Source organism: Oxyura jamaicensis, chromosome 2, assembly GCF_011077185.1.
Source record: "Oxyura jamaicensis isolate SHBP4307 breed ruddy duck chromosome 2, BPBGC_Ojam_1.0, whole genome shotgun sequence".
In the NCBI taxonomy this organism is placed as follows: Eukaryota; Metazoa; Chordata; class Aves; order Anseriformes; family Anatidae; genus Oxyura; species Oxyura jamaicensis.
In genome coordinates, this window is record NC_048894.1 from 75,153,711 (window position 1) to 75,178,361 (window position 24,651).

Sequence of the window (24,651 nt, forward strand, 5' to 3'; positions counted from 1 at the left end):
CAAATAATCAGCTGGAATTTCTTGTGCTTCAGCTTGTGCCTTCTGTCCTGTCACTGGGCACAACTGAAAAGAGAACAGCTCTATCCTCTCAACACCCTCCCATCAGATATTTACATATATTAATGACGTCTCCTCTCAGTATTCTCTTTTCCAGGCTAAACAGACCCAGTTCTCTCAGCCTGTCCTCATATGACAGGTTCTCCAGTCCTCTGATCATCTTAGTAGTCTTCCTCTGAACTTGCTCCAGTAGTTCTATGTCCCTCTTGTACTAGGGAGTCTAGAATCACAATGGCAATCTTCCAAGTTCTTCTATGAAGTAGGTGTTTTTATTTATTTTTTTCTTTGTTTGTTTGTTTGTTTTGGTTTTGCCACTACAGTTTTACCCTAAAATATTTAAATCCATCAAATCCAACCTCTGCTTCCAGTCTTGTTGTCTTAATAAGTGCCATTTGCTTGAGAATTTTTAAGAAAGCACAACCATCCTTCAGCCAAATATTGGCAATGAAAGACAGTATAGAATGAAAGACAGCTTACCCTATGCTTTACATCAGGAGGAATTGTAATATGTTCATGTCTTCCTACCGCTGCTTTGAGATATACAGGTAGTCAAGTTAAAAGGAAAGGCAGGATCAAAGGAATACAATTATAAACAAACAAACAAACAAACAAACAAACAAACAGAAAAACAGAGACAGCACCTACCTTTTTACCTAAATAAAAATGACCCCCCAGACATCATGGGGCTGTACTGCCTGCAAAGCAATAATGCTAAATCCAGGTAGAACTAAAAACACAGATCTACGAAAGAAAGGTCAAAAATGTGTAGAGCCAGTATGAAGGTGAAAAGTCTTCTCTTCAGCTAGGAATAGGTGAACAAAAGAAATCAACAGAACTGCAATTGAGCACTGAGTGTTTTTATTATTATTATTATTATTATTTTTTGCATAATAGTGGAAGTTTTTTTTTTTTTTTTTTTTTTTTTTTCCACTGAAATTGTGTGGGCCCAGCCATTTGAGTCTTAAATTCCAGGCAGTAGTATCTGTAACTACATAGTTTTCAGAAGTACAGTATCCCAGAACATGAGGGGTTTTGTTTCAGCTCATCTTTTACATCAAGATGCTTGTATATAGTATGTTTCAATATGCTTTTTAGCATGCCACAACCATTACAGATCTTTCTAAGCTGTTAGTTGTGTTCAGATATGTAAGGTACCTTGCACCCACATTTCAGCCAACTGGGTGGTCTGTGAATTGGATCTTTTCAATTAAAACAGCTTCTTTTCTCAGACTTGAAGACCATAGACTCATCTATGGTTACATATTTAAAATTGCTACAGACCGAAATATGGTCAAACTAGAGGGTAATTTTTTCCCCAAGTCTTGCTTTAACATCTTCTAATAAATAGCTGTGAAAAGATTCATAAAATAAATAACTTAGTTTGAGGAAGAACAGGAAAATTAATAACGGGTTGGAAAATGATGTTTGTTTACTCCTGAGAACGTCCTGCTCTGTTCGCCACAGACTTCATATACATTGCCTCAAAACAGGAGGCATTGGAAGGTTTGATAAAACTTGCCATTACAACCTTTTTGGTTAAGCTTATTTCTAATTATCTTCAAAGAGAAAAACACTCATAAATATAAGGCAATGCTTCCAGGAAGGCATTCGAAAAGGGTAAACATCAACTTTTAACTTCTTAGAACTCTCTCCCTCATGTTTTTATTTTTATTTTTTATTTTGTTGTTGTTGTTGTTGTTGTTGTTGGTACAAGCCACTGATTTTCCCTCAGTTTTACCCTGGCTCATCCTTGCTTTCTCTGTGTATAGGATATTTAAAAGGTCATCTGCATCTGATTAAAAAAAAAAAAAAAAAAAAAAAAAGACAAAAAGCCCCCTAAAGCATCAGCCTTTCAAATTGCTGTTGAAACTATTAGCTATGTATACAATTATCATTTCAAACAAAGTGTAGGTTAAATATTCCTGAAGTTCCTTTCTCTATTTTTTTTTTTTTTTTCAATTCTTTGAGTGAATGAAAGTACTCCGATGAAGTGGACTCTACTTTTTCTGAGCTACGGCTTTGAATGTAAATCAGTTTAATCATTTCTTCCCTTTTTGGAATATTTTACTGTGAAAATCAGGTATAATTTTAGAATTGAAAGAGAAATGGAACTGAAAGGATCTGGAGAGTTCAGACCAAACTATTTTCCTTGTTTGTTTTGTTTTGTTTTGATTTGATTTTTTTGTTTTGTTTTGTTTTGTTTTTTGTTTTTTGCCTTTTTGTTTTTTTTTGTTTTACTCTGTTTTAAAGCATGATGCAATTTTGAAGGCAATGCATAAACCCATACAACCTCTGAGTTTGGAAACAACCCAAGAGAGCTATGAGTCTTTGCCATGAAAGCAGCAAAATTCATCTTATTGGTGATTTTATACCCGCTGGAAGGATGTCCATAACTTTGGCTATCTCCCCTCTAAATATTCCTGAAAACTGATCAATACTTTGTGCTTGCACAGAGCTGAATCATCTTTTTTTAGAAATTAGATTCGCAATGGCAGATCACTGCTATTGGGAGTATAAGGAAGAAAAACAAACAACAACAACAAACAAACAAAAACAAAAACAATTGCAAACAAAATAAAAACAAACAAACAAAAAAAGCAAACATTTTAAAATAGTTTTCTCAGAGACTGAGAAAGGCAATGGCAAGAAACATACACCAAAGATTAGTAGAACCATACTGACCTCTCAGCTTTGTTATCACTTATCATCAAATTCAAACCAGAACCAACCCTTTATTCAATGGAGTATTTATACTGTAACTACCATCTCCACTGCACTTTGAAGACGTGTCCTGCACTCAGAAAATAAACTATGCCTTCTCTGTAGCTTATAGAGTGCTCTTCAAAACCGTACACTATTACAAATGAAGTCTCTCTGACACACTGTATCACAATTTGAGTTGCCAGGTTCTGAATCTATATTATTATTAATGGACCAGATCTAGTTGGACTAGAACATCTTTGAGAGTGCCTTCCAACTGAACTCTTCTATTCTATTATGGGCATGTGCCTGCTTTTATACTTATTTAAAAATAAAATTTGAGTGTATTTATAAATTGTGTGCACTCATATATCAGAGAAAGAAAAAGGTAAAGTGGAGAAATAGAATAATCTTTACTCTCTCATCAAAACTACCAGGTTTTCACTAAAGCCACTGACTTCCTCCCCAGTGGCTTGCATTTGCTGGCATACCCTGTAGCACAGAAGACTGTTAGATATAGCTGTCAGATGCTGTACAGAAAAAGAAAAAAGCAATATTCAGCTACTAGTCCCTACTCATATTTGCATTAGTTTCTTGGTAGACTTTAAATGTATTTTCAGATGGGGAAGGCACAGGAAAGCAATCAGATTGACACAGAAATATTCATGAAGACATTCCCCAATGCCCCGCCCAACTGTTTTGAACGTGTGGTTTGTGAGACACTTGTAACAGGTTAGAATTAGATTGATTATAAGTATGCTACATTATTCTACAATATTCTGTTGATACATGGAAAAGGAAATTTAAACAAAACAAACAAACAAAAAAAAACACAAAACAAAACAACAACAAAAAAAAAACAAACCTGTGTGAACACACATGAGCTAAGTATGTTACTGTACTGGGTGTGGGCACCCATTGGGTGCAGGTGCGTGCCTGCATTGTTGCCACAGTACAGGGCGATGCTGGGGCTGCCCCATGCTGGCCCCAATAGCCCCACCACAAGGTACGGCTGGGCCCAGCAGCCAAGATGGCAGCGCCTTGCCTTGGGGACAGCCTGGGGAAGAAAGGAGGGCACAGCATTGCCCAGCAGCTGGCAGGAAGAAAGAAAGGGGGAGAAACAGCTCTGCTGGCACCTGGGGGAGAGGAGGAGGAGGGCAGGTGGGGCTCTAGGTGCTGCAGCAGAGATCCCAGTAGTGAGGAGGAAGGGGCGGCAGAGAGGGACTCTCAGGGTCTGACCAGAAGCAGCCCATCACACCTATCCTTTTCCACAAATGATTCCTCATGAATTAAGCAGTAAGAACCATGACATAGGACAACAGATAGGAAATACAGTACAGCGGTTGAACTCAGAAGTTAAACATACCAGTAATTGCATGTGAAAAACATGCTTGACATAGAAACCTTTTAAATGCCTGTTATGGGTCATTTTGGCAAGGAAAACCTAGAAATTTCAATTAACAACAAATTAAAACTCGTACAGCATAATTTAATATTTCTAGGCCTATTTCAATGAGAAGTTTCTTCTACTTTGCATCTGCTAGAAAAATGGCAATTTAATATTTGCTTTCATTAAGGGAACAAAAAAAAGGAAAAAAAAAAAAAGGATTAATTATACTTTCAATTAAAGATCATTAATAGCATCAAACATTCTAATAGTTATGGTCCTATAGAGGCCAAGGAGAAATAAAAACAGACTCTAAAACTAGTATTTGGTTGAAAGGTGAGCAACCTCAACCCTTTAGAGAAGAACTTTTAGAGATGATACCATATTCTATTTACCGTAATTCTCCTAGTTATCATGACTTCTAAAACGATGCAAACTAGATATATATAAAAATGTAACAATCAAAAAAAAAAAAAAAAAGGTCCTGAATCAAATGATTTCTTTGGAATGACAATTCATGTTGTTTACTAGGGCATGACTTGCTGTGTGACACAACGTCTCCTGGCAATTAGCTACCTGTGTGTTAAGTGATGTGAGTATAGAACTGGTCACTGCCACAGACTTCATTGCCAGTGAGGATGTGATGCAGATACAAACCTGGAACCACAGAACTTCCTCTCTTTTCACCATGCTGGTTGGTAAAAAAAGGCATATCCCTTTGATCATAGCTTGATTAGCACTGTTAAACAACAGTTTTTCCCCAGCAGCACCTACATAGACATTATGCTCTGAGTTCTTTCCCTCTTGTCCAACTCATACAGTAATAATCACAGAACTGTAGGGGTTGGAAGGGACCTCAAAAGATCATTGGGTCCAACCCCCCTGCCAAAGCAGGTTCCTCAGAGCAGGCTGCCCAGGTAGGCGTCCAGAAGGGCCTTGAATATCTCCAGAGAAGGAGACTCCACAACCTCTCTGGGCAGACTGTTCCAGTGCTCTGTCACCCTCACCGTGAAGAAATTCTTTCACATGTTGGTGCAGAACTTCCTGTGTTCTATTTTGCAGCCATTGCCCATTGTCCTATCCCCACAAACCACTGAGAAGAGGTTAGGTACATCCTTCTGTCTCCCACTCCTCAGATATTTATAGACATTGATAAGATCCCCCCTCAGCCTCCCCTTCTCCAGGCTGAACAGACCCAGGTCTCTCAGCCTGTCATCACAGGAAAGATGCTCCAGGCCCCGTATCATCTTTGTGGCCCTCTGCTGCACTCTTTCCAGGAGATCCCTGTCTTTTTTTGTACCAGGGATCCCAGAACTGGGCACAGTACTCCAGGTGAGGCCTGAACAGGGCAGAGTAGAGGGGGAGGATCATCTCCCTTGACCTGCTGGCCACTCTCCTTTTAATGCATGCCAGGTTCCCATTAGCCCTCTTGGCTACCAGGGCACACTGCTGGCTCATGATCAACCTGTCGTCCACCATGACCCCCAGGTACTTCTCCACAGAGCTCCTCTCCAGCAGGTCATCCCCCAGCCTGTACTGATACTTCCGGTTGTTCCTTCCCAGGCGCAGGACTCTACAGTTGCTCGTATTAAATCTCATTTGGTTTCTTCCTGCCCATCTCTCCAGCTCGTCCATGTCTTGCTGAATGGCAGCACAGCCTTCTGGTATGTTGGCCACTCCTCCCAGCTTTGTGTCATCAGCGTACTTGCTGAGGGCAGACACTATTCCCTCATCATGGGCGTCGATGAAGATGTTGAACAAGACTAGACCCAGCACTGACCCCTGGGGAAAAGAGCTAGTCACAGGTCTCCAGCCAGACTCTGCTCCACTGATCACCACCCTCTGAGCTCGGCCAGTCAGCCAGTTCTCAACCCACCTCGCTGTCCACTCATCCAGCTGACACTTTCTCAGATTTGCTAGCAGGATGTCATGGGAGACAGTATCGAAAGCCTTGTTAAAGCCAAGGTAGATGACATCCACCGCTCTACCCCCATCTACCCAGCTGGTGATGCCATCATAGAAGACAACGAGGTTGGTCGAGCACAACTTCCCCTTGGTGAATCCATGCTGACTACTCCTCATAACATTCTCTTCCAATTGCTTGGAGATGGCATCCAGAACAAGGTGTTCCATCACCTTTCCAGGGACAGAGGTGAGACTGACTGGCCTGTAGTTTCCTGGATCCTCCTTCCTGCCCTTCTTGAAGACTGTAGTGACATTGGCTATCCTCCAGTCTTCAGGCACCTCATCCATTCTCCAGGACCTTTCAAAGATTATAGAGAGCAGCTCAGCAACCACGTCTGCCAGCTCCCTTAGTACACACGGATGCATCCCATCGGGAAACATGGATTTTTGTGTGTTGAGCCCACTCAGATGTTCCCGAACCACTCTCACGTCTACCAGGGGGGAGCCTTCAATTTTCCAGACCCTTTGTCCTCTTGACAGGGGCGAGGAGTCCCGGGGGGGTATCCTTGAAGCAAAGACTGAAGCAAAGAAAGCATTCAGTATCTCCACCTTCTTGGCGTCTTCCGTGACCAGGACCCCCCCTCCCCCCTCATTCAGCAAGGGACCCAATTATCCCTAGTCTTCCTTTTGCTGTTTACATACTTGAAAAAAAACTTATTATCCTTTATCTCTTTGGCAAGCCTCATCTCTTGGTGGGCTTTAGCCTTCCTTGTCACATCCCTGCAGGCCCTGACATCACGTCTGTACTCCTCCCAAGAGGACAGGCCCTTTTTCCACATTTCATAGACCTTCCTCTTCCTTTTGATCCTATTGATGAGCTCCTTGCTCATCTACGCAGGTTTCCTGCCCCCCTTCCCTGATTTCCTATTCTTTGGGATACACTGATCCTGAGCATAGAAGAAGTGCTGCTTAAATGTAGCCCAGCTCTCACAAGCACCCTTGCCCTCAAGCAACCTAGCCCATGAGATGCTCCCAAGCAGGTCCCGGAAAAGGTCAAAGTTGGCTCTTTGAAAATCCAGGGTAGCAATCCTTCTTTTAGCCTTACTTCCTCTGCCTAGTTCCATCTGGAACTCCACCATCTCATGGTCGCTGCATCCCAAGCTGCCCCCAACCTTTACATCCCTATCAAGGCCATCCCTGTTGGTAAGAACAAGGTCCAGGAGCACCCCCGCCTCGTCAGATCCTTCACCACCTGCGTCAGAAAATTGTCTTCAACACATTGTAGGAACTGTTTGGAATGCACGTGCCTGGCCGAGTTGCTTACCCAGCTGATGTCTGGTTAATTGAAGTCCCCCATGAGGGCGAGCGCTCGTGATCGTGAGGCTACTAGCAGCTGCTCATAGAAGGCCTCATCAACTTCCTCCTCCTGATCTGGTGACCTGTAGTAGACCGCCACCACCACGTCCCCCATACCAACCCACCCCTTAATTCTCACCCACAAGCTCTCCACTTGTCCTTCACCCTCCCCCAGGTGGAGCTGGGTACACTCTAATTGCTCCCTCACATAAAGGGCAACCCCACTCCCACGCTTCCCCAGCCTGTCTTTCCTAAAGAGAACATAGCCCTCCATGACAGCGTTCCAGTCATGTGAGCTGTCCCACCATGTCTCAGTGATCTCAATGAGATTGTGGCCCCGCGACCAAACACAGATCTCGAGCTCATCCTGTTTATTTCCCATGCTCCATGCATTGGTGTACAAGCACTTTAGGGAAGCAGCAGGTGCGGGTACCCCTGGGGGGATGATAGAAGAAGGTACCGAAAGGGACATCGGGAACGCTTCCTTCTCTGAGGAGCTCTCAGACAATCCTATGGGAGAGCTCAGAGGTTTTTCCCTGTCTTCAACAGTGACAGTAGTGACGATTTCCCCCAGCCCTTCTCTGTCACTTTTAGCTCCCCTCTCTTCCCCCATCAAACCTAGTTTAAAGCCCTGGTAATCAGCCCAGAGAGCTTAATCATAAAGGACACCCTGTCTTTCAGTTCTGCTAAACCAGATTTTCTCTGCTAAGCTAGTGTTTGAATGGAACCACTGCCTGTTTTCAGTTTTGTAGGACTTTGTTTCATTTTGCTATTTTTGCACATATCCATCCACCCCCACCTTACTTTCTTTCTCTCAGACTGAAGTTTGCTCTATCTCCTCCAATACCTCATTTGTTTAGATGCCCACCAATGTATCCACCATAGCAGTCTCTCATATTCTTGTTATAAAATCATAGAACCATAGAATGGTTTGGGTTGGGAGGGACCCTAAAGATCATCTAATTCCACCCCCCTCCATGGGCAAGGACACCTTCCACTAGAAGCCTTCACAGGCTATGTGTTAGGTTTTGTATAGAAGCAAAAAACTTCCTAAATGTTGATGCCCCTCAAGTGTCAGTTTCACTACACTGCGGTATCTTCAATAAGACAAAGTTTGTGAAGATACAGAACTGTGAACAACTTACTTTTTGTATCTACTAGTCAAACCAAAAATCCCAAATTAAATCTGTTACACAAAAAGATGTCCTATTTCACCTTGGCAGTAGAATTCCAGATAAAGACTTCACACTTCATTTATGCAGTTCATTTACCTCCAGGATGCTATGTATTACATGAAGGAAAGGATGACCATCTGTACTGGGTTTACGTGTCAAGATCGTCATAGCTGGTGGTGCTGCAGGGGTGACCTCTGTGAGAACAGACCATGTGCTACCCCCATGTCAGACAGAGCCACTTCGAGTAAGCTCAGAAATGGACCCACTGCTGGCCATTGCTGAGCCTGTCAGGGACACTGGTGGCATATCTTAGAGAAAATATTTAAGAAAGGGTGGGAAATGTTGTACAACAGGAGTGAGAAAAAATGAGAGAAATAACCCTACAGACACCCATGTCAGTAAGGAAGGGGACAGGTGTTCCGGGTGCCAGAACAGATTCTCCTGCAGCCTGTGGAGAGACCACAGTAAAGGAGGCTGACCCCTGAAGCCAGTGGAGGACCGTGTGGGAGCAGATCTCCACACAGCAGCACATGGAGGACCCCATGCATCAGCAGGTGGGTATGCCCAGAGGGAGGCTGCAGCTGGTGGAGAGCCTCTGCAGGAGCAGGCTCATGGCAGGAAGTGCAGCCTGTGGAGAGTAACCCATGGTGGAGCAGGAGTTCTGGTGGGGGCTGGAGCAGTCTGTTCCTGAAGGATGGACCCCATGGTACAGACACATATTTGAACAGTTCTTGAAGAACTGTGGCCCATGGGAAGGGCCCACGCTGGAACAGTTTGTGAAGGGATCACATCCTAAGGGAAGGAGCCATGATGGAGCAAGGGAAGAGAGTGAGAAGGAAGGAGCAGCAGAGATAGAACAGTATAGACTGTCCACAACCCCATTCCCCCCTCCCTTTTGTCACTCAGAGGTGAGCAGGTAGAAGAATTGGAAGTAAAGTTGAGCCTGAGAAGAAGGGGATGGTGGTGGGGAAAGGTGTTTCTAGTTTTAGTTCTCACTATTTTACTCTGTTATTAATTGGCAATAAATTAAACTAATCTCCCCTAAGTTTGGCCTGTGACCAGATGGTAAGTGATCTTTCTGTCTTTACTTTGACCCATGAATTTTTTTCATCGTATTTTCCTCCCTTCCCCTGATGAGGAAGAGGAGTGAGAGATTAGCTTGGTGGGCACATGACAGCCAGCCAATGTTACACTCCTACACAATCCTTCTTTCTTAAAATAGTAAATACTGACCTGAAGCAATGAGTGAATGTCCAGAACCAGTCAGTAAGTACTTTGCTGTTGAGACTATGGTACTGTTTCACAGGGATGGATGACTTAAGGAACTCTTCAGCATTTACTGGATTACATATCCCATTCATTCAGTGAACTCAATTTCTGTAACATTATTCCAGTAGAACCTTCTCAATCTGACTTAACAAGTGAATAAATGAATACATAAATTCTATTCTGAATTGTAGACACTGTTTTCAAGAATAATGTGATATTCAAGTTTTCAAGCTCCCTTGACAGATATATTGATGCAGGATAAGAAACCTAAGAAAAAATATATCATTAATGAACTCAGAAAGCAAGCAGATGTAAATTGATAAATCCAGATGAAACTGGTAGCCTCAGATTGCAGTTTGTGCTGATCCTTTCACTGACGTGTTTGTCGTATATTATTCTCAGTTTTAAAAATCATACTTAGTACTTGTTGTTGACTGAAACCTGTTCATGACATTCTCTCCTCATTGGTTACAAATAATTTATTTCTAACTTGTGCTCCCTCCTATTTCACATGACTTCCAAACACCACCTCAAAACATATTGCAGAGAAATTAACAGTTAGGTGTCATTTTATGTCATCCACATTTCCAAATCATTTTGGCTTTGGAGAAAATTGGATAAAAGGAAACATCCAGAAATTTATTGGCTAAACAACCTTAGTTGATGGCACAGAATGCATCTTCAGTAAGTTTGCAGATGACACAAAACTGTGATGAGTGATTGTTAAACCAGATGGGTGTGCTGCCATTCAGCGAGACCTTAATAGGCTGGAAAAATGGGCTGACAGGACCTTCATGATATTCAGTAAAGAGAAATGTCAAGTCATGCACCAGGAGAGGTACATGCTGGGGACCAAACATTTGGAAAGCAGTTTTCCAGAGATGGACATTGGAGCAAGGTGACCATGAGCCAGCAATGTGCCCTCATAACAAAGAAGGCCAACAGCATCCTTGGCTGCATGAGGAAGAGTGTTGCCAGCAGGTTGACTGAGGTGATCCCCCTGTGGGAAAGAGAGACATGGAGCTACTGGGGAGAGCCCAGTGAAGGGCCATGAAGATGATTAATGACTTGGAACATTTTTTTTTTTTTTTTTTTTTTTTTTTTTTTATGAAGAGCCACTGAGGTGTTGTTCACCCTGGAGAAGGGAAGGCCCAGGAGGACCTTATTAATGTGTATAAATTCCTGATGTGAGGGAGTGAGAATGAAGAGCCAGGCTTTAGTGGTGCCCAGTGACAAGACGAGGCAATGGGCACAAACTGAAACAAGAGAAATTCCCTTGAAATATACGAGAAAACTTTTTTTCTCTCTGTGGGTGGTCAAACACTTAAACAAACCTGTGATACTCTCAGATACTCCAGAGATACTCTGGAGTCTCCATCTTTGTAGGTATTTAAAACAGAAGTGGACACAGCACTGAGCAAGTTGTAGCTGGCCTTGTGTTGAGCAGGGGAGTTGGGATAGATGATCTCCAAAGCTCTTTTACAGCCTCAGTTATTCTGTGATTTTGTCATTTTCAACAAGTGGGCACTTCTCTGCAGTATTTTACAAGTTAAAAAATATGCTGATATGAAAATCTGGATTATAGAACATTACATTTCTGTGTTTATCACCAACCAGTGTTACTAACTGGTACCCATGATTGCTGCCACTAACTTCTGCTTTTAAGCAGATTACCATTCTGAATTAATTCATTACATTCTTGTACCTGTTTGAATATTACTGTGGCATTACACTTTATATATTTTTCAATAAATTGCATGGTAAAACAGAACTGTTGACTAAAAATAATTTAAAGGACGCTTCCAGACAGTATACATTCAGTGTATTCCTCAGGCATACAAGCAGTTTGGCTGACTTCTGTTGTACTTTGCTTCTTAACCACTTCATTTCTCTCACATGGTTGTTAATGAATTTTACTCACTGCAATTTATTGCAGGGAGAGCTGAAGAGGGAGATTTTTTTGTTCGTTTGTTTAAAATAGGTTGCATTCTTCAAACTAAAGCACAGAAAATGAATGTATTATCTTCTAGAAACATGAAATATTCAAAGAAATAGTTGAAAAATAATTTTATAAGTTATAAAATATTTTTTTTTTTTTGATACAGAAGAGAAACTGAGCAGGCTGCTGGGAGGAAAGATGTGCTAAAGAAAACATTTGTCAAAAATGTCTTAATTTGTTTCATTCAAATATTTCTGAATAACTAGCAACTTTACTTTTAGTGATTCTAAGAGTGCTAACAGTGGTATATATTGCCTGGAAATCTGCTTCTTATGCATGAGAATAAAACATAGAAAAGAGAGCTCCGGAGAAAGATAAGTAAACTTGACAATAATGCAGAAATCTTAATGAGAACCTACCTTGCCTACATACTGGTAATCAGATCCTGTGTATTCCTCTAAAAGGAAAAACTGGTTCCACATCCAGCCGCGCCTCTGGCGGTGAAGGGCTTTTCCATCGCTGCCTGATGCACGTCCCACAGAACTTCTGGGTCTGAGATCAGGAGTCCTTCTGAACATCATTTCTGTGTGGCAGGGATGTAGCAGCCACATCCAGAGCAACAGAAGTAACAGGGCTTGCTGTATTATCATAGTTCTCCACTGCTGATAGTTTTCGAGCTGGTCAGCAATGGAGTCTATGGTTTGGTTTTTCTTGACTTGCTTTTTATGTTTTTAGTTGGTGATGCAGCCAAGAAGTTTCCAGCAGCTCATCTCTGAACTGTACATAGTGGCCAGATCCTGAAAGCAGAGAAGAGACAACGTAAGTTGAAATACATTTACTCCCTAGTGTCCCTGCTATCCTGCAAATGAAAAGCATTATGACATAGAAAGCAACCTGCTTACAAATATAAAGGCTGTCTTGCAAAGGGAGAATGTTGCAAATATGTTAGGTATCTGCTTTCAAAGCCCTTCCTAAGAAAGAACAAGTGTGTACTCAGATGATCAAGTATTTTCCCATTAAAACCTTGCAATTTAGAAACTTTCAAGGATGTTATTTTATATAGGCTAGGGGATTAATACTGGTGGAACATACACATTAAATACTGCAGTCTTTACTTCAAGTGTTTTCCACCTGATTTGATTTACAAGAATTCCAGTGTTTTATTAATCTTACTATCAAGAGGACTGAAAAGCCAACAGAAAGTAGTTTCAGAAATGAGGAAATGGTAAAACACCAGTTCTCCAGGGTGTTTTAAATGGCAAAAGAGAACATCATATGCATCAGAAGAAATACAACATGACAAGGAGCAAACTTTTAAATATAAAAAGTTATATAAAAAGTATAAAAAGTATAAGAAGAGCTTAAAATATGGAGAGATGCAAACCTTGCCTTAAAACTTGGGATGTATTTTAAAAATGAGGACCTGTTTACTAGTAACCTGAATAATTTTAATTTTGCAAAATAGTGAAATGAATCTCATAGTGGCAAGTGATATAGCAGAAAGAAGGCAATCTCCTAAATCATCTTTGCTTTGTCTCCACTTTTTTCTTTGCTTTGCTTAAGGTTTTTCTTCTTCAAAAAGAACCAAGATATGTGATTTTATCAAGACAAATTTTGCCAGGTTCTCTTTTCTTTACTTAAATCCCAGCATTCAAAGTGTAGCAAATTGTGCTAGTGAGATTATCCAGTGATTTCTTCCTTCAGTATATTATGAAAACCTATGGTTTGTCTTCTTAATAGGGTATAGTTTCCAGAAATTTTAATCAGCTTTTAATGTGTTATTTATTTATTTTTTTTTTAATGTACACAGAAAAAATGTATGGATTGGGGTTACAATTCCCTGTATACTCTTCCACATGTGGCAGAAAAGTTCAAGTGGTAAAAAGCATGGGTTCTCTTTTCTCCTCTTTTCTTATTTCAGTAGATCAGTCACATTGCACACAGCAATCCCATGTGTCCTCTGGTTTTAATAACACTATACTATAGTTGACTATCATCTTAAATTGTTTTATTTTATTTTTACAAATAGAACAATGTAAAACTTTCAGACATTCTGTGTTTGGTTTTGATATTGATGTACTACATAAGATATTTCCGGTCTGTGTTGATTTAAAGAGTTTATGATAGTATGTCAGAAGTTTAGAGTGCAAAGCCTATAAAATATAGTGGTTTCTTACAGATAAAAGAATGTGTGCATGTGTGCTAAGCCAATAACTAAACAGATTCAATTCAGGAACCACCTTTTATCTTCAGAATTAAATTCTCTCAGGAGAACATTTTCACTTCTCCTCCAACATTTGGAAGACCAAAGAATTTATCACAGCCACAGCTTTCAAGGACTTCAATCCCAAGACTCTCCACAGGCATTCATTTCTATTTATCTAAATAAACACCACATTGTGTATCCTTTTATGTACCCCTTCTTCCTTTCTCTTAAAAAAATGATTAAATTTGCTTTATTTGTGAACTTTGAATACTATCCAAAATAATGTGTTCTAAAATAAGCTATTAATAACATATATCAAATTATATCAGCATGTACATACTGAAGTTGTGGTCTTCCACGTCAAAAATTGTCACAACTCGTATTTATGTTCTTTTGAAACAAAGATATACTCATTGAGAAAGGCAGGCTATGATTTATTCTCAGATACTTTTAAAAGTTTCTTCTCAAAGACCATAGAAATTTCAAACTTGAAATTAACTTTTCAGGATTTTATTAGTTTCTGTAAAAATTTGAAAGCTATTGGTTTGTTTGAAAAGGAGATACAGTAGTTTCTTTCCTGCTCTCTCTCCCTTTTTTTTTTTTTTTTTTTTTTTTTTTAATTCTTTTGGTTAGTTTTTCCCCTTCTTATTGCCATCTCTATATATAATCCACTATTCACACATTGTTATTTGATGTAGAAGTGTTGTTAAATTCCTCTTGGGAAATAATGCTTCAATATTACGGGTTGTTATTGAATTTCCTTCTTGTTAAATTAGGTCAGCAGAATGAAAGCTCAGATGAAATTTGTTAAAGTTACAGAAGTCACTAATGTACACGGACTTGGCAAGCATGGCTGCTTAATGGATGTACATACCAGTAAGGTTTTTTCCCTCCTTTGAGACTCCTGTTAGAGTTCAGCTTCCTGCCCTAAATGTTTGATAGTCATCTACACTAAAGGAATAACATTTACCTTTAAAAATAACGTAGCAAACAAGAAACCCCAGACTTTACTAACAGCAATGAATAGCCAAAAGTCATTAAATAAAAGCACAGGAATAAAGGAAATGTTTGAAGAAAACCTTTCAATATATAAGTAAAGAAAACAGACAGAAACCCCAGTTCTGTAATACTTTATATATCTGAGTTGCGTGCTGTGCTGCCAGAACTGGGGCAGTCAAATTTATCATATGTTTTACAATTTCCTGAAAAAATAATTGGAAAAATGTTTAAATATTAGTGAAATTCATATCTTAAAAGAGTGCCTGAGAACTCAGCAGAAATGTAAGTTTTTCTGGCTTCAAGTGTTTTTTTTTTTTTTTTTTTTTTTTTTTTTTTTTTTAACAGAAGTGAAAGTTTTAGTGTTAAATATCTTTAAATGAAACCATTTATCTAGTAGTTCTCCTAAAAATTCTCTCTAATTCTTCTTCCAAATTATACTTCTCTATTTTTTCCCAAAATAGAAAAGAAAGCAAGAAAAAGAAAAAGACCATAAACTTAGAGCTTGCTAAAAATTACAAAATGGGTGCCATGATTCCAAATTTCTGTGTAACAGCCCTCTAAATTATATTAAATATATACAGAGGAATACTGTGCCCCTTTCTACTCTTATTTATGTGTGTTTCTGTTTAGGGTTTATTTTTATTTTTTGGAACAATCTCCAGTATGTAAGAGATATATCATCAGCAAAACTATAAATCATTTCACATTTAGCTTTCAGCTACTAATTTTAAAATATTTAAGCAGTTGTCATTTTTCATACGTTAATCACTTCTGTATCTCTCAGAACTTAGGCAAAAACATATTAATGCAACTTCAGCTATATTCTTGTGATTTCAGATGTAATTTTCTCAAAATTTGCAAAATACTGTATTTTGCTTGGTCAGCCTTGCAACCCCCCTAATAATACTAAAACATACTTCATACAATTAGAAACTCATGAGATTTAATGGATACATAAGATGGGCCATTAGTACCCTTAACTGATGCACTATGAAGAACAGTCTTCTTATCAGTTAGACTTCCATTTACTAGTTGTTCCTAGCCATTGATCTTTTTCAGCTGAGAAATCTACATTTCTGTAGTAAACGACTTCCTCTCTTTGTTAGTCCTTCTGCATTAATGTGTAGCTGTGTTGGAGTCAGCAGAATTACATTTAAAATAAAAAACTGTAATATGGATCAAAAGCTTGTCTAATGTCTTTTAATCAAATAAATTTTAGTGGGCTTCTCTTTCCTGTCAAAGGCAACTCCAACTGTCAGCAGATTTTCTGTGGGATGGCTGCCATTTTTTATTTTTCTTCCAGATTTAGCTTTGGTCAAAGCTAAATGAACTGAATTTTAAGTCTGAAACAATTCAGATAGTTTCTTTGAAAACATTTATACATTTCCATTTCTGGTTTCTCTATTTCTGTTTCAGTTGGCAGGTATAATCTAGCCAACATCTCTAATCTTGTCTTTCAGCACTTTATTTCTACATTCATACCAAAGGAAAACAATTTTAGAACATGAGATGCTTCATGACAAATTAAGTTTGGTTAAATTACATAATTACATTGGAATTTTATGAGGAGAACAATCCTTTTATATATATGTGTGTGTATATATATATATATAGTGGAAGATGCTGCAACATACTCTTTTTTTTTTTTCTTGTTCTATAGACGTGACACCAATAGAGCTGTTCCTCATGCACATCCACAGTGAGAAACATTTTTTATTTTCTGTCCAATTTCTAAATTTCTCAAGGCCTTTGCTTCCTCTCCAGTCACCAGTACAGAGCTACCACCACAGGCTGCATATCCTCTTTCAAAGTCGCTACAGCCATCAGGCATAAGACATATTGCTACCATTTTGGTTTCCTCTTGGTAAGATGCCTCTCTCTATTCCCATAGAAATCTGACTTCCAGTTTAAGATGTCATAATCAAATTAAAAACTATGGCTAGGTTTTGAAATAATCTGAATTATTTAAACTAGTAGAAATGAGAGCAGAATGACAGCTAAATGCAGAAAAAGCGCCATTTCAAAATAAGCCTCAGAAGAGCCCCAGACTCAGCTAATATAACTTTCTTTGCCATCTCTTTATTAACGAGGGGAAGAAAGTTCTAATGCATGTACTAGAAGCATGTACTTGAAACAGATACCTTTGCAAGATGCTCTTTTTTTCAAAACACAACAAAATATTTATCTGTAAGTGTAACTTACAAGTGTAATATATCCCTTAAGGGATATATTACATTTTTTAATTCATTTATTTTTTAAGACTACTCGAAGCCAACAAATGAGCTCTTTCAAATGATCAATTCTTAATGGATTCTAATCTCATCATTCATTTTATTATAGGTATATGTTCCTTTCTTTATCTATTCTGTTCCAATGAAATTGCCTGAAGCTGTTCATAATGTAATTGCCTAGTTCTGAACTAAGGAGATAATTGGTAAATTGTCAATAAGCTGCTAATTTTGTAGCCTCCAGTATAACACTTGCACACTGCAGTGACCGCACTTACAGTTATTAAATTATAACAAGAATTTGCAAAGTAGTCAGCTGTACCTTTGACCTTTAGAACTCAATCCTCTTTATGAAGTCCTGCAACACTTGATCCACTTAGGAATTTGAATTAGAGTATGCATGGTCTGATGCTAAACTCAACAAAAAAGCAGCTAACCTTTCAGCAATTATGCGATTTAATTAGTAATAGTAATCCTATTTTCCTATCTTCAAAGCTACTTCACTCAAATGAGATTTTCTAATGTTTCTTTCATAGTTCATGGAAAGACTGAAAAACAAGTAGAAGAAACAAATAAAGAGGAAATACTGAACACTATAAGTTCTCCTACAAAAGTTAAGCAATATTTAGACATGAGAGAGATTTCATAGACACATAACTTATGTGTTATTTTTTAAGCATATATGTATAATACAAATCCTAATTGTTATTAAAACAATAAAGTCCTAAGTCCTCAGTCTTAGGACACAGGACACATTGGGCATGCACAGAGAAAAGTCAGTAGATGTTAGTATGTTTTCTTGCAGTACAATTTTGTCTGTTTATTAGTGAGTCTCTTCTATATTAACTACATCACTTGGATATCTGACAATAATTCTTTGCTCTCCCTATATGATGACATCATTCTTTCTCACAACAAGACATCAAGAGTAGCACACTCAAGTAATTCACTACTTAGGCATTGACATTTAAATTTGCTTTTGTCCTTAAAATTTTGGGAGAGAAGTTTTGCATGCGGTGATGACAAAATGTAGGTGACTTATGGACATGCAAAAGTGAGTTAAATCTATCATTTCTGACCCCTGTCAGGTGCCCATAACATTTTATTTCTACTGTTCTCCCCTTTAGATGCCTTTTTCCCATCTGACTATATAGACTGAGTGAACTTTCTTATGTCTTGGTAACTATTCAGTATTTTTTCAGGATGAAAAGTAGAGAGATTATTTACAATATTTATGATGACCACTGGGAAAATAATAATAATAATAATAATAATAATAATAATAATAATAATAATAATCAGAGTATTCCACCCAAAACTAAAGAAGTTATCTAAAATGTGCAAGATATGATTTTTTAAAAAATAAATGGAAAAGTCATAATAGATTGTATAGGAAGAAACTAAATATCCACAGTTCTGGAGAATATAATTGAAGCATTGGAATATAATAGGTCCAAACAATCTCAGTATGTATTTTTTTTATCACTTATCTTCTAAAACATGAAACAAAACTCACACAGAGAAAATGAAGATATATGAACTTTAAATTATGAAATAATCCTTTCTCTCTACTGATCGTCATTTCAAATGTTGTGTTGAGGTTTGAGCATCACAGTACCAATATGTAAATAGCTAGAAATCAGGCTGGCAACAGTGTTCAGAAAAAGAAAAAAGAAAAAAAAAAAAAAGTGTTTTTTTTGAGGAAAGGATAGCTACATCTATTTGTCTAATATTCATAAAAAGATGGAGAAGGTGGTAAGATTCTAGTTCTCAAAATCACAAACACTGCTGAAAATAATAAATTACTCTAAATGCCCACCAGAGATGGTATAAGCAAATGATTTCAGTTATAATATGAATGACTTAGGTTAGGCATTGAGAAAAACTTCCTATCTATTAGCAGAGGTAGTCAGCAGCTGAAATGAGGTGGGACTGAAGGTTCAGAAGAGCAAGCTGAGCAGATTGCTTTCAGGAATGCAGCTGGTGTGAGCAGAATATTTCTCATAGTCCTTTTTTAGCTCTGCCCTGTAGAACTCCATCCCACATTTTTCCATGTCATTATTTCTCACTATGTCTTTTTACTGTCACCACTGGTTACCCTATTCTCTAAAATATGAATACATATTATTCATTCCTGATCAGCTCAACCCCATCCTTTTCCATTTATCTGATTTCATCTTAAAACCAGCTGTAGATGTACTATTGTGGTTTGAAAACAACTTAAATTCTCTTGCTTTCCAGACAGTGTATCATGTTTTTCCACATAAAATGAACTGTCCTAGACACATAGTTCCCTCAATTCCTTGCCATTTAGGTATGGACTGGGCCAATCCCCTGAGTCTCCCTTCATAAGATTTTGGAGTTGCATTTATCCCATCAATTGCCTGCTATCTTCTTCAAGTCTGAACGTGAATTTAGCTCTTTCCTACTTCTGCCTGACTTAATTCCATATACTTCCTAAATGATTACCCCCATTGTGTTTAGTCCATGACCATGCTGCCTTTTAAGACATCCATATTCCATTATTAGTTGTTCTTTTATAAAGGTGGTCCTCTTCTTCATCTATCTATCTGTCTGTCTGTCTATCTATCTATCTATCCATCCATCCATCCATCTATCAAACAAACAAAAAACAAAAAGCAATTGCAGGTTTTAGTATTTGATTACACTTCCTTTTCTCTTTCTTTCTTTCTTTGTTTATTTAATAAAGCATGCACCTCTCAATTTAAAAATTACTGTTCTGGTATTTAGCACGTATGCTAGGGGAAGGGGAGAAGAGGGTGTTGGTGGAGAGGAGGATGTAATAACATTGTAATTTGGACACAAGAGCATACAGTGAAAGGTATTTGTACGGACCTTGTTAACACCACATTTGCTTTTTCTTATTCAGTTCAATACATCTTTCATAGGCCATGATTTCTTTGGAAATGAAAAGATCAGCAAATTCTGTCTGAATGTTGTTAAGAGCCAAAACTGAGATCACTGAATATCTAGACTTGGGAACTTAATATTCTTTATCCCTATCCTGAAGGGTTTTCCCAAACAGGGCAAGTTGTAATGAGTAATGCTAAATGGTTACAAAAAAGACATTATTTTCCTCCAGGGCAGGAGGGATTTTAAATTTCCTAGTCTTTGCTGTCCACTGCTTTCACCTGCTGGCAAACTATCAGCCCTATTAGAGAAATAGAATAAGCACAGAAGCGTGCCAAATATCTAAAAACTCACCATAATCTTATCAGGAGTTTATATCTTCAGCTCTGGCTGAAACCTTATAGCTTCAGAGAGCAGAGGCAGTTCACTAAAGCATAAAGAATTGGGGCATTGAGAGACCGTGCCTGCTTAGAAAACTGTGTAATTTAATAAAGTGTTCATTGATGTCTACTCAGTGGCTCCTCAAACTTGTGTTAGTGTCTGTGCCTGCAGCATGGACAGTCCCATTCTTCCTAATTAGATGATAGCAGGAGGATTACATTCTTTCTTAGCAGACAGGAAGAAATGGAAACAACCACTTCTCAAGGAAACTCACAGTTGAAACACAAAAAGAAAACACTTTAGGAAAGCTAGTTCAGTCATATCGTTATATCTCAAATTTATTAGAATAGAAACATTAGTATTGAAAAATGCAGCTTAGTATTCACAAATACCAAAAATGTTATATATGGCACTACAAAATATACCTCAAATGACAAGAAGGTTTATAATTACAATGCATTTGAAAATTCATAGAAAACAAACTTGGAGTTTCATCTTGTGCTCAATTCCATTATAATTACTTTAACATATTAAAAAGTGCTACTATGGCTCTTGGTATTCCTCTCAGTTTACATAACAAAATTAAAAATCACTTTGTGGGATGTCTGAGGGTTTTCTGGGGCAGGGATAGTCTGAAATAATGGGAAAAAAAAAAAATAGTAATACCTTTTTTGATACTGACTTGCTCTGGTTGGATATAATTATAATTTAATCATCATTAGTATGCTAGAGTTACAAAGCCTGCTTTATGACTAGTTTTTAATTTGCACCAAGTATTAACCTATGAGAAACTGTTAAGAATACACCACGTATATGTATATTGTATAATAAACTGTGCTTAATATTATACCATCTACAATATGAAGATATATTTATGTATGATACATATATGTATGATGATATATATGTATGACGTATAACATCAACAAAATGAAGTACTGTAGATCAGGTATTCATTGATGTTGCCTATGCAATGCAAAGCTTTTGGCTGTATGATATATGCATGATGATACCAGCTAATTAGGAGATCACGTCCTATATTTTTGCCCCAAATGCTCCTTTCTTTAAAACAGTATACAACAGGCTGAAACCAACATCTTTCCAAAATTACTTTGGCACTATCATTAACTATAAAGACCTGTAATTCACATAATAAAAATGCACCATTCTTTCCATATCTGAAAGAGAAAAGGTTGTTTCTTGACTAATTTAAAAAACAGATATCTACTCCTAAGTAGCACATGTCTCTTACAGCAAGGCATCCTACATGGGCATGATGAACCACTGGATGACGGGTCAATTAGAAACTTCAGCAAGTGGGGAAATTTTCTCTTAGGAAAGCTTCTATCTACTTTAAAACTCCACCTGCATTGTAATTACACTGACACTCAGACACCTCTTCCCAGTCACTAAATATTCCTTATGCATCTACTCACTCTGCTATATGAGAACATATAGTTAGACGCCGATCAGATAAATAAAATTGTACATATTCTGACCTTGGGTACCCCACTTGTATCAAGACCGTTCTGAATATCTTCTGCAGTATCTGTATAGTCCTATGCTTTATACAATCTCTGCTACCATCTCAGTCTTCAAGTTAAGAGGTGTATTTTAGGCCAATGTATGTTTCAATTGGACCAGCAAGCATTGTTGGAAAAGTCAGATAAAGTTGTGGATTTCAGGTATACTCTGAGCAAATCTGATGATATTTAAAACAACTTTACATAGTACAGCTTTTTTGACATGTCTTTCATGGTTGCTGGTTATATAGGAATAGACATGTTAGTCTGCTGTTTTTCTATACACAATTGTTTGATGGTTTTGTGGTTGACCATAGAACCTGGGAAAATGATAATAAGATTGGAATAGACCAGAGAGAGTCTAAAGAGAGGTATCAAATTTGTGGTGAAAGATGGTAGGACTGAGCCCACTCTTCCAGTAGAGATGTCATACATGTAGGACACTGCTTGACAAAACAAACACCTAGAAATTATTTTTTCAGGGAAAAAAAATAAAAATAAAAATCAATGTGCTGAAGAACACTTGTAACACCTGCCTCAGCAATGTGAAGAGGAACTCTTCCCAGTAAAAACACACTTCTGCAGAAACAGATCACTGAATTCTTTTTCCTTAATGTAACGTGCTTGACACACTATGCTGCATATTTTTCTGGTAATTATGTTGGTGGAAATCAGCAGCCCTATGCACTGGAATGAGCTTGCATGGACAATTGATGAAGCTTTCACAGGAAACACCCCCCCCCCCCCCCCCCCCCCCCCTCCCCATCTCCCCCCTTTTTTCCCCACCAAACAGTTGTTCCATCTTTGATCTTTCACTTCCAATTTTCAAGGGAAACCAACAAAATATCTTTCAAATATACGCCTGGAACTCTACTTCAAAATTCTTCTGGAAACCAAAAAAAATGTGTCTAAGGACTAACAGTCCTTATGGCATTCATTATTGCATCATCCAAGAAGCAGAGAAAGAATATACTCTTTCCTATTACTCAACAGAAGACAATAATAAAATATTATTATTTTATTCTAGTCTCAGTGAAGAAGAAACTTATATGAATATAGACTAAGTGATCACCTGAGACTGCAGAGCAAGTATGCAATGGGCAGGGAGGCAAACTGCATCTTCTGAACCTTCAAGGTACAATACTGAATGGTCTTTCATTTATCCGCTTTGGAGAGACTTCTATTATGTAGCCTGTAGTTATGCATCTTGTTTCAAGTCTGTTTGATGAGGTCATCAAGTTTATGAATTGTAATGAACATAGTATTAGCCAAGTTAAATCATTCAGCTGCTCAATGTGTGTGTGTAGACAAAGAAAAAATAATAAGTACCTCTCTGTAAGATAAAAGCTATGCTCTGAAGAGCTATAAATACACTTAAATTATTGTAGATGTATAACTTAAGTAACAGAGCATTGATGTAATTGAGTGTGAACTGATGAGCAATGAGACAGTGGAATAATAAGCAGCATGTCCGTAGTCTGTAACAAGACTAAACGTGTTTTACAGAGGGTACCTATGCTATTATATGAGAGAGGATATACAGACCAGAAAGTGTCCATGTGTCACTTTCAAATATGTATAAAATAAATGTAACACTTCATGCTGGCTGTCATTAAAATTTGTCAGACTGCATATGAAAAGAGGAAGGTGGTAACCTATTTAAACATGAATACCAAGGACTGATAAATAAGAGAATGAATCACGATGTGTCAGGAACTGGTAAAGAGACATACAGGAGAGACATTGTTCTCTCTAAAGAAGCTACCCAAAACTGAGATCACTTAAATGGCTTTTGGTACATGGGAAGGATTTATCTCTGCTTCACTGCCCAAATAAAGAAACCTGAGTCAAATGAAATATCGAGTGGAATGTTGTGGGTAAGCATGAGTAGCACTTACCTTCAAAAGATGTGAGATCTAAGATGGTTTCAGGAATCCATTTGTGATTCCTGCATGAGCAGTTGTCACTGGCGAAAGAATAACTAAACAAGGCCTATACTCACAAACAGGACAAAGTGGAGTGTGAGAGAAATAAGACTGCAGAGAATGAGCACCCTCCGTTTCTTAATCTCCTCCCAAACCTTGCTTAGCAGCAAGTAGTTGAAGCAGTAACATCCTTTATATACAACATGAAGAAGATATTCCAGACTAATGACATTTGCAAGCAGAGGTGTAAGACAGCAAGCAAGAAAATAGCTCTGACTTGTGGTACAATTTAAAAGGAATGCTCATCCCATATTTCTATGTGTGCATGTTTTCCTTCCCATGTTTTACCTTGTGAAGAAAAAGATCTTCCAGTGCAAGTGAAAGTCAGCATTTCAGTGACTGGACTAAAGAAAGCCTGGCATAATACTGTGTAATTCAATTTAATCTTGTTCTTAAAAGAGCTGTGAAGGGAAGAGACAAAGAGACTGGGAAACTTCCCAGACCTTGGCATTGATCTGAGATGTTTTCTGGTGGTCTGCCCATACTTCCTTGAAGTAGGAAAGATGACAGACAGATCCTTAAGAAAACTCCACTCAGTCTGAGGCCTTGAATTCAAGTTTTGAATTTATTGGCTTGGCCAAGAGTGTGCTGAAAGAAAGAAAGAAAGAAATAAAGAGAAGGAAGGAAGGAAGGAAGGAAGGAAGGAAGGAAGGAAGGAAGGAAGGAAGGA

The 24,651-nt window shown here is 38.1% G+C and overlaps 1 protein-coding gene across 6 annotated transcripts in view; it reads right to left on the bottom strand.

Moving 5' to 3' along the window:
* LOC118162020 (cadherin-10) overlaps nucleotides 1–24,651 on the bottom strand; it is a 102,487-nt gene that overhangs the window by 46,455 nt on the left and 31,381 nt on the right. For 3 of the 6 annotated variants that reach the window (XM_035317911.1, XM_035317912.1, XM_035317913.1), the window contains exon 1: nucleotides 12,208–12,438. In XM_035317911.1, the coding sequence (XP_035173802.1) occupies nucleotides 12,208–12,438 (231 nt within the window). Of the gene's footprint in view, nucleotides 1–12,207; nucleotides 12,586–24,651 lie in introns of those variants that run through there. The other 3 variants (XM_035317909.1, XM_035317908.1, XM_035317910.1) reach the window with 1 other exon arrangement.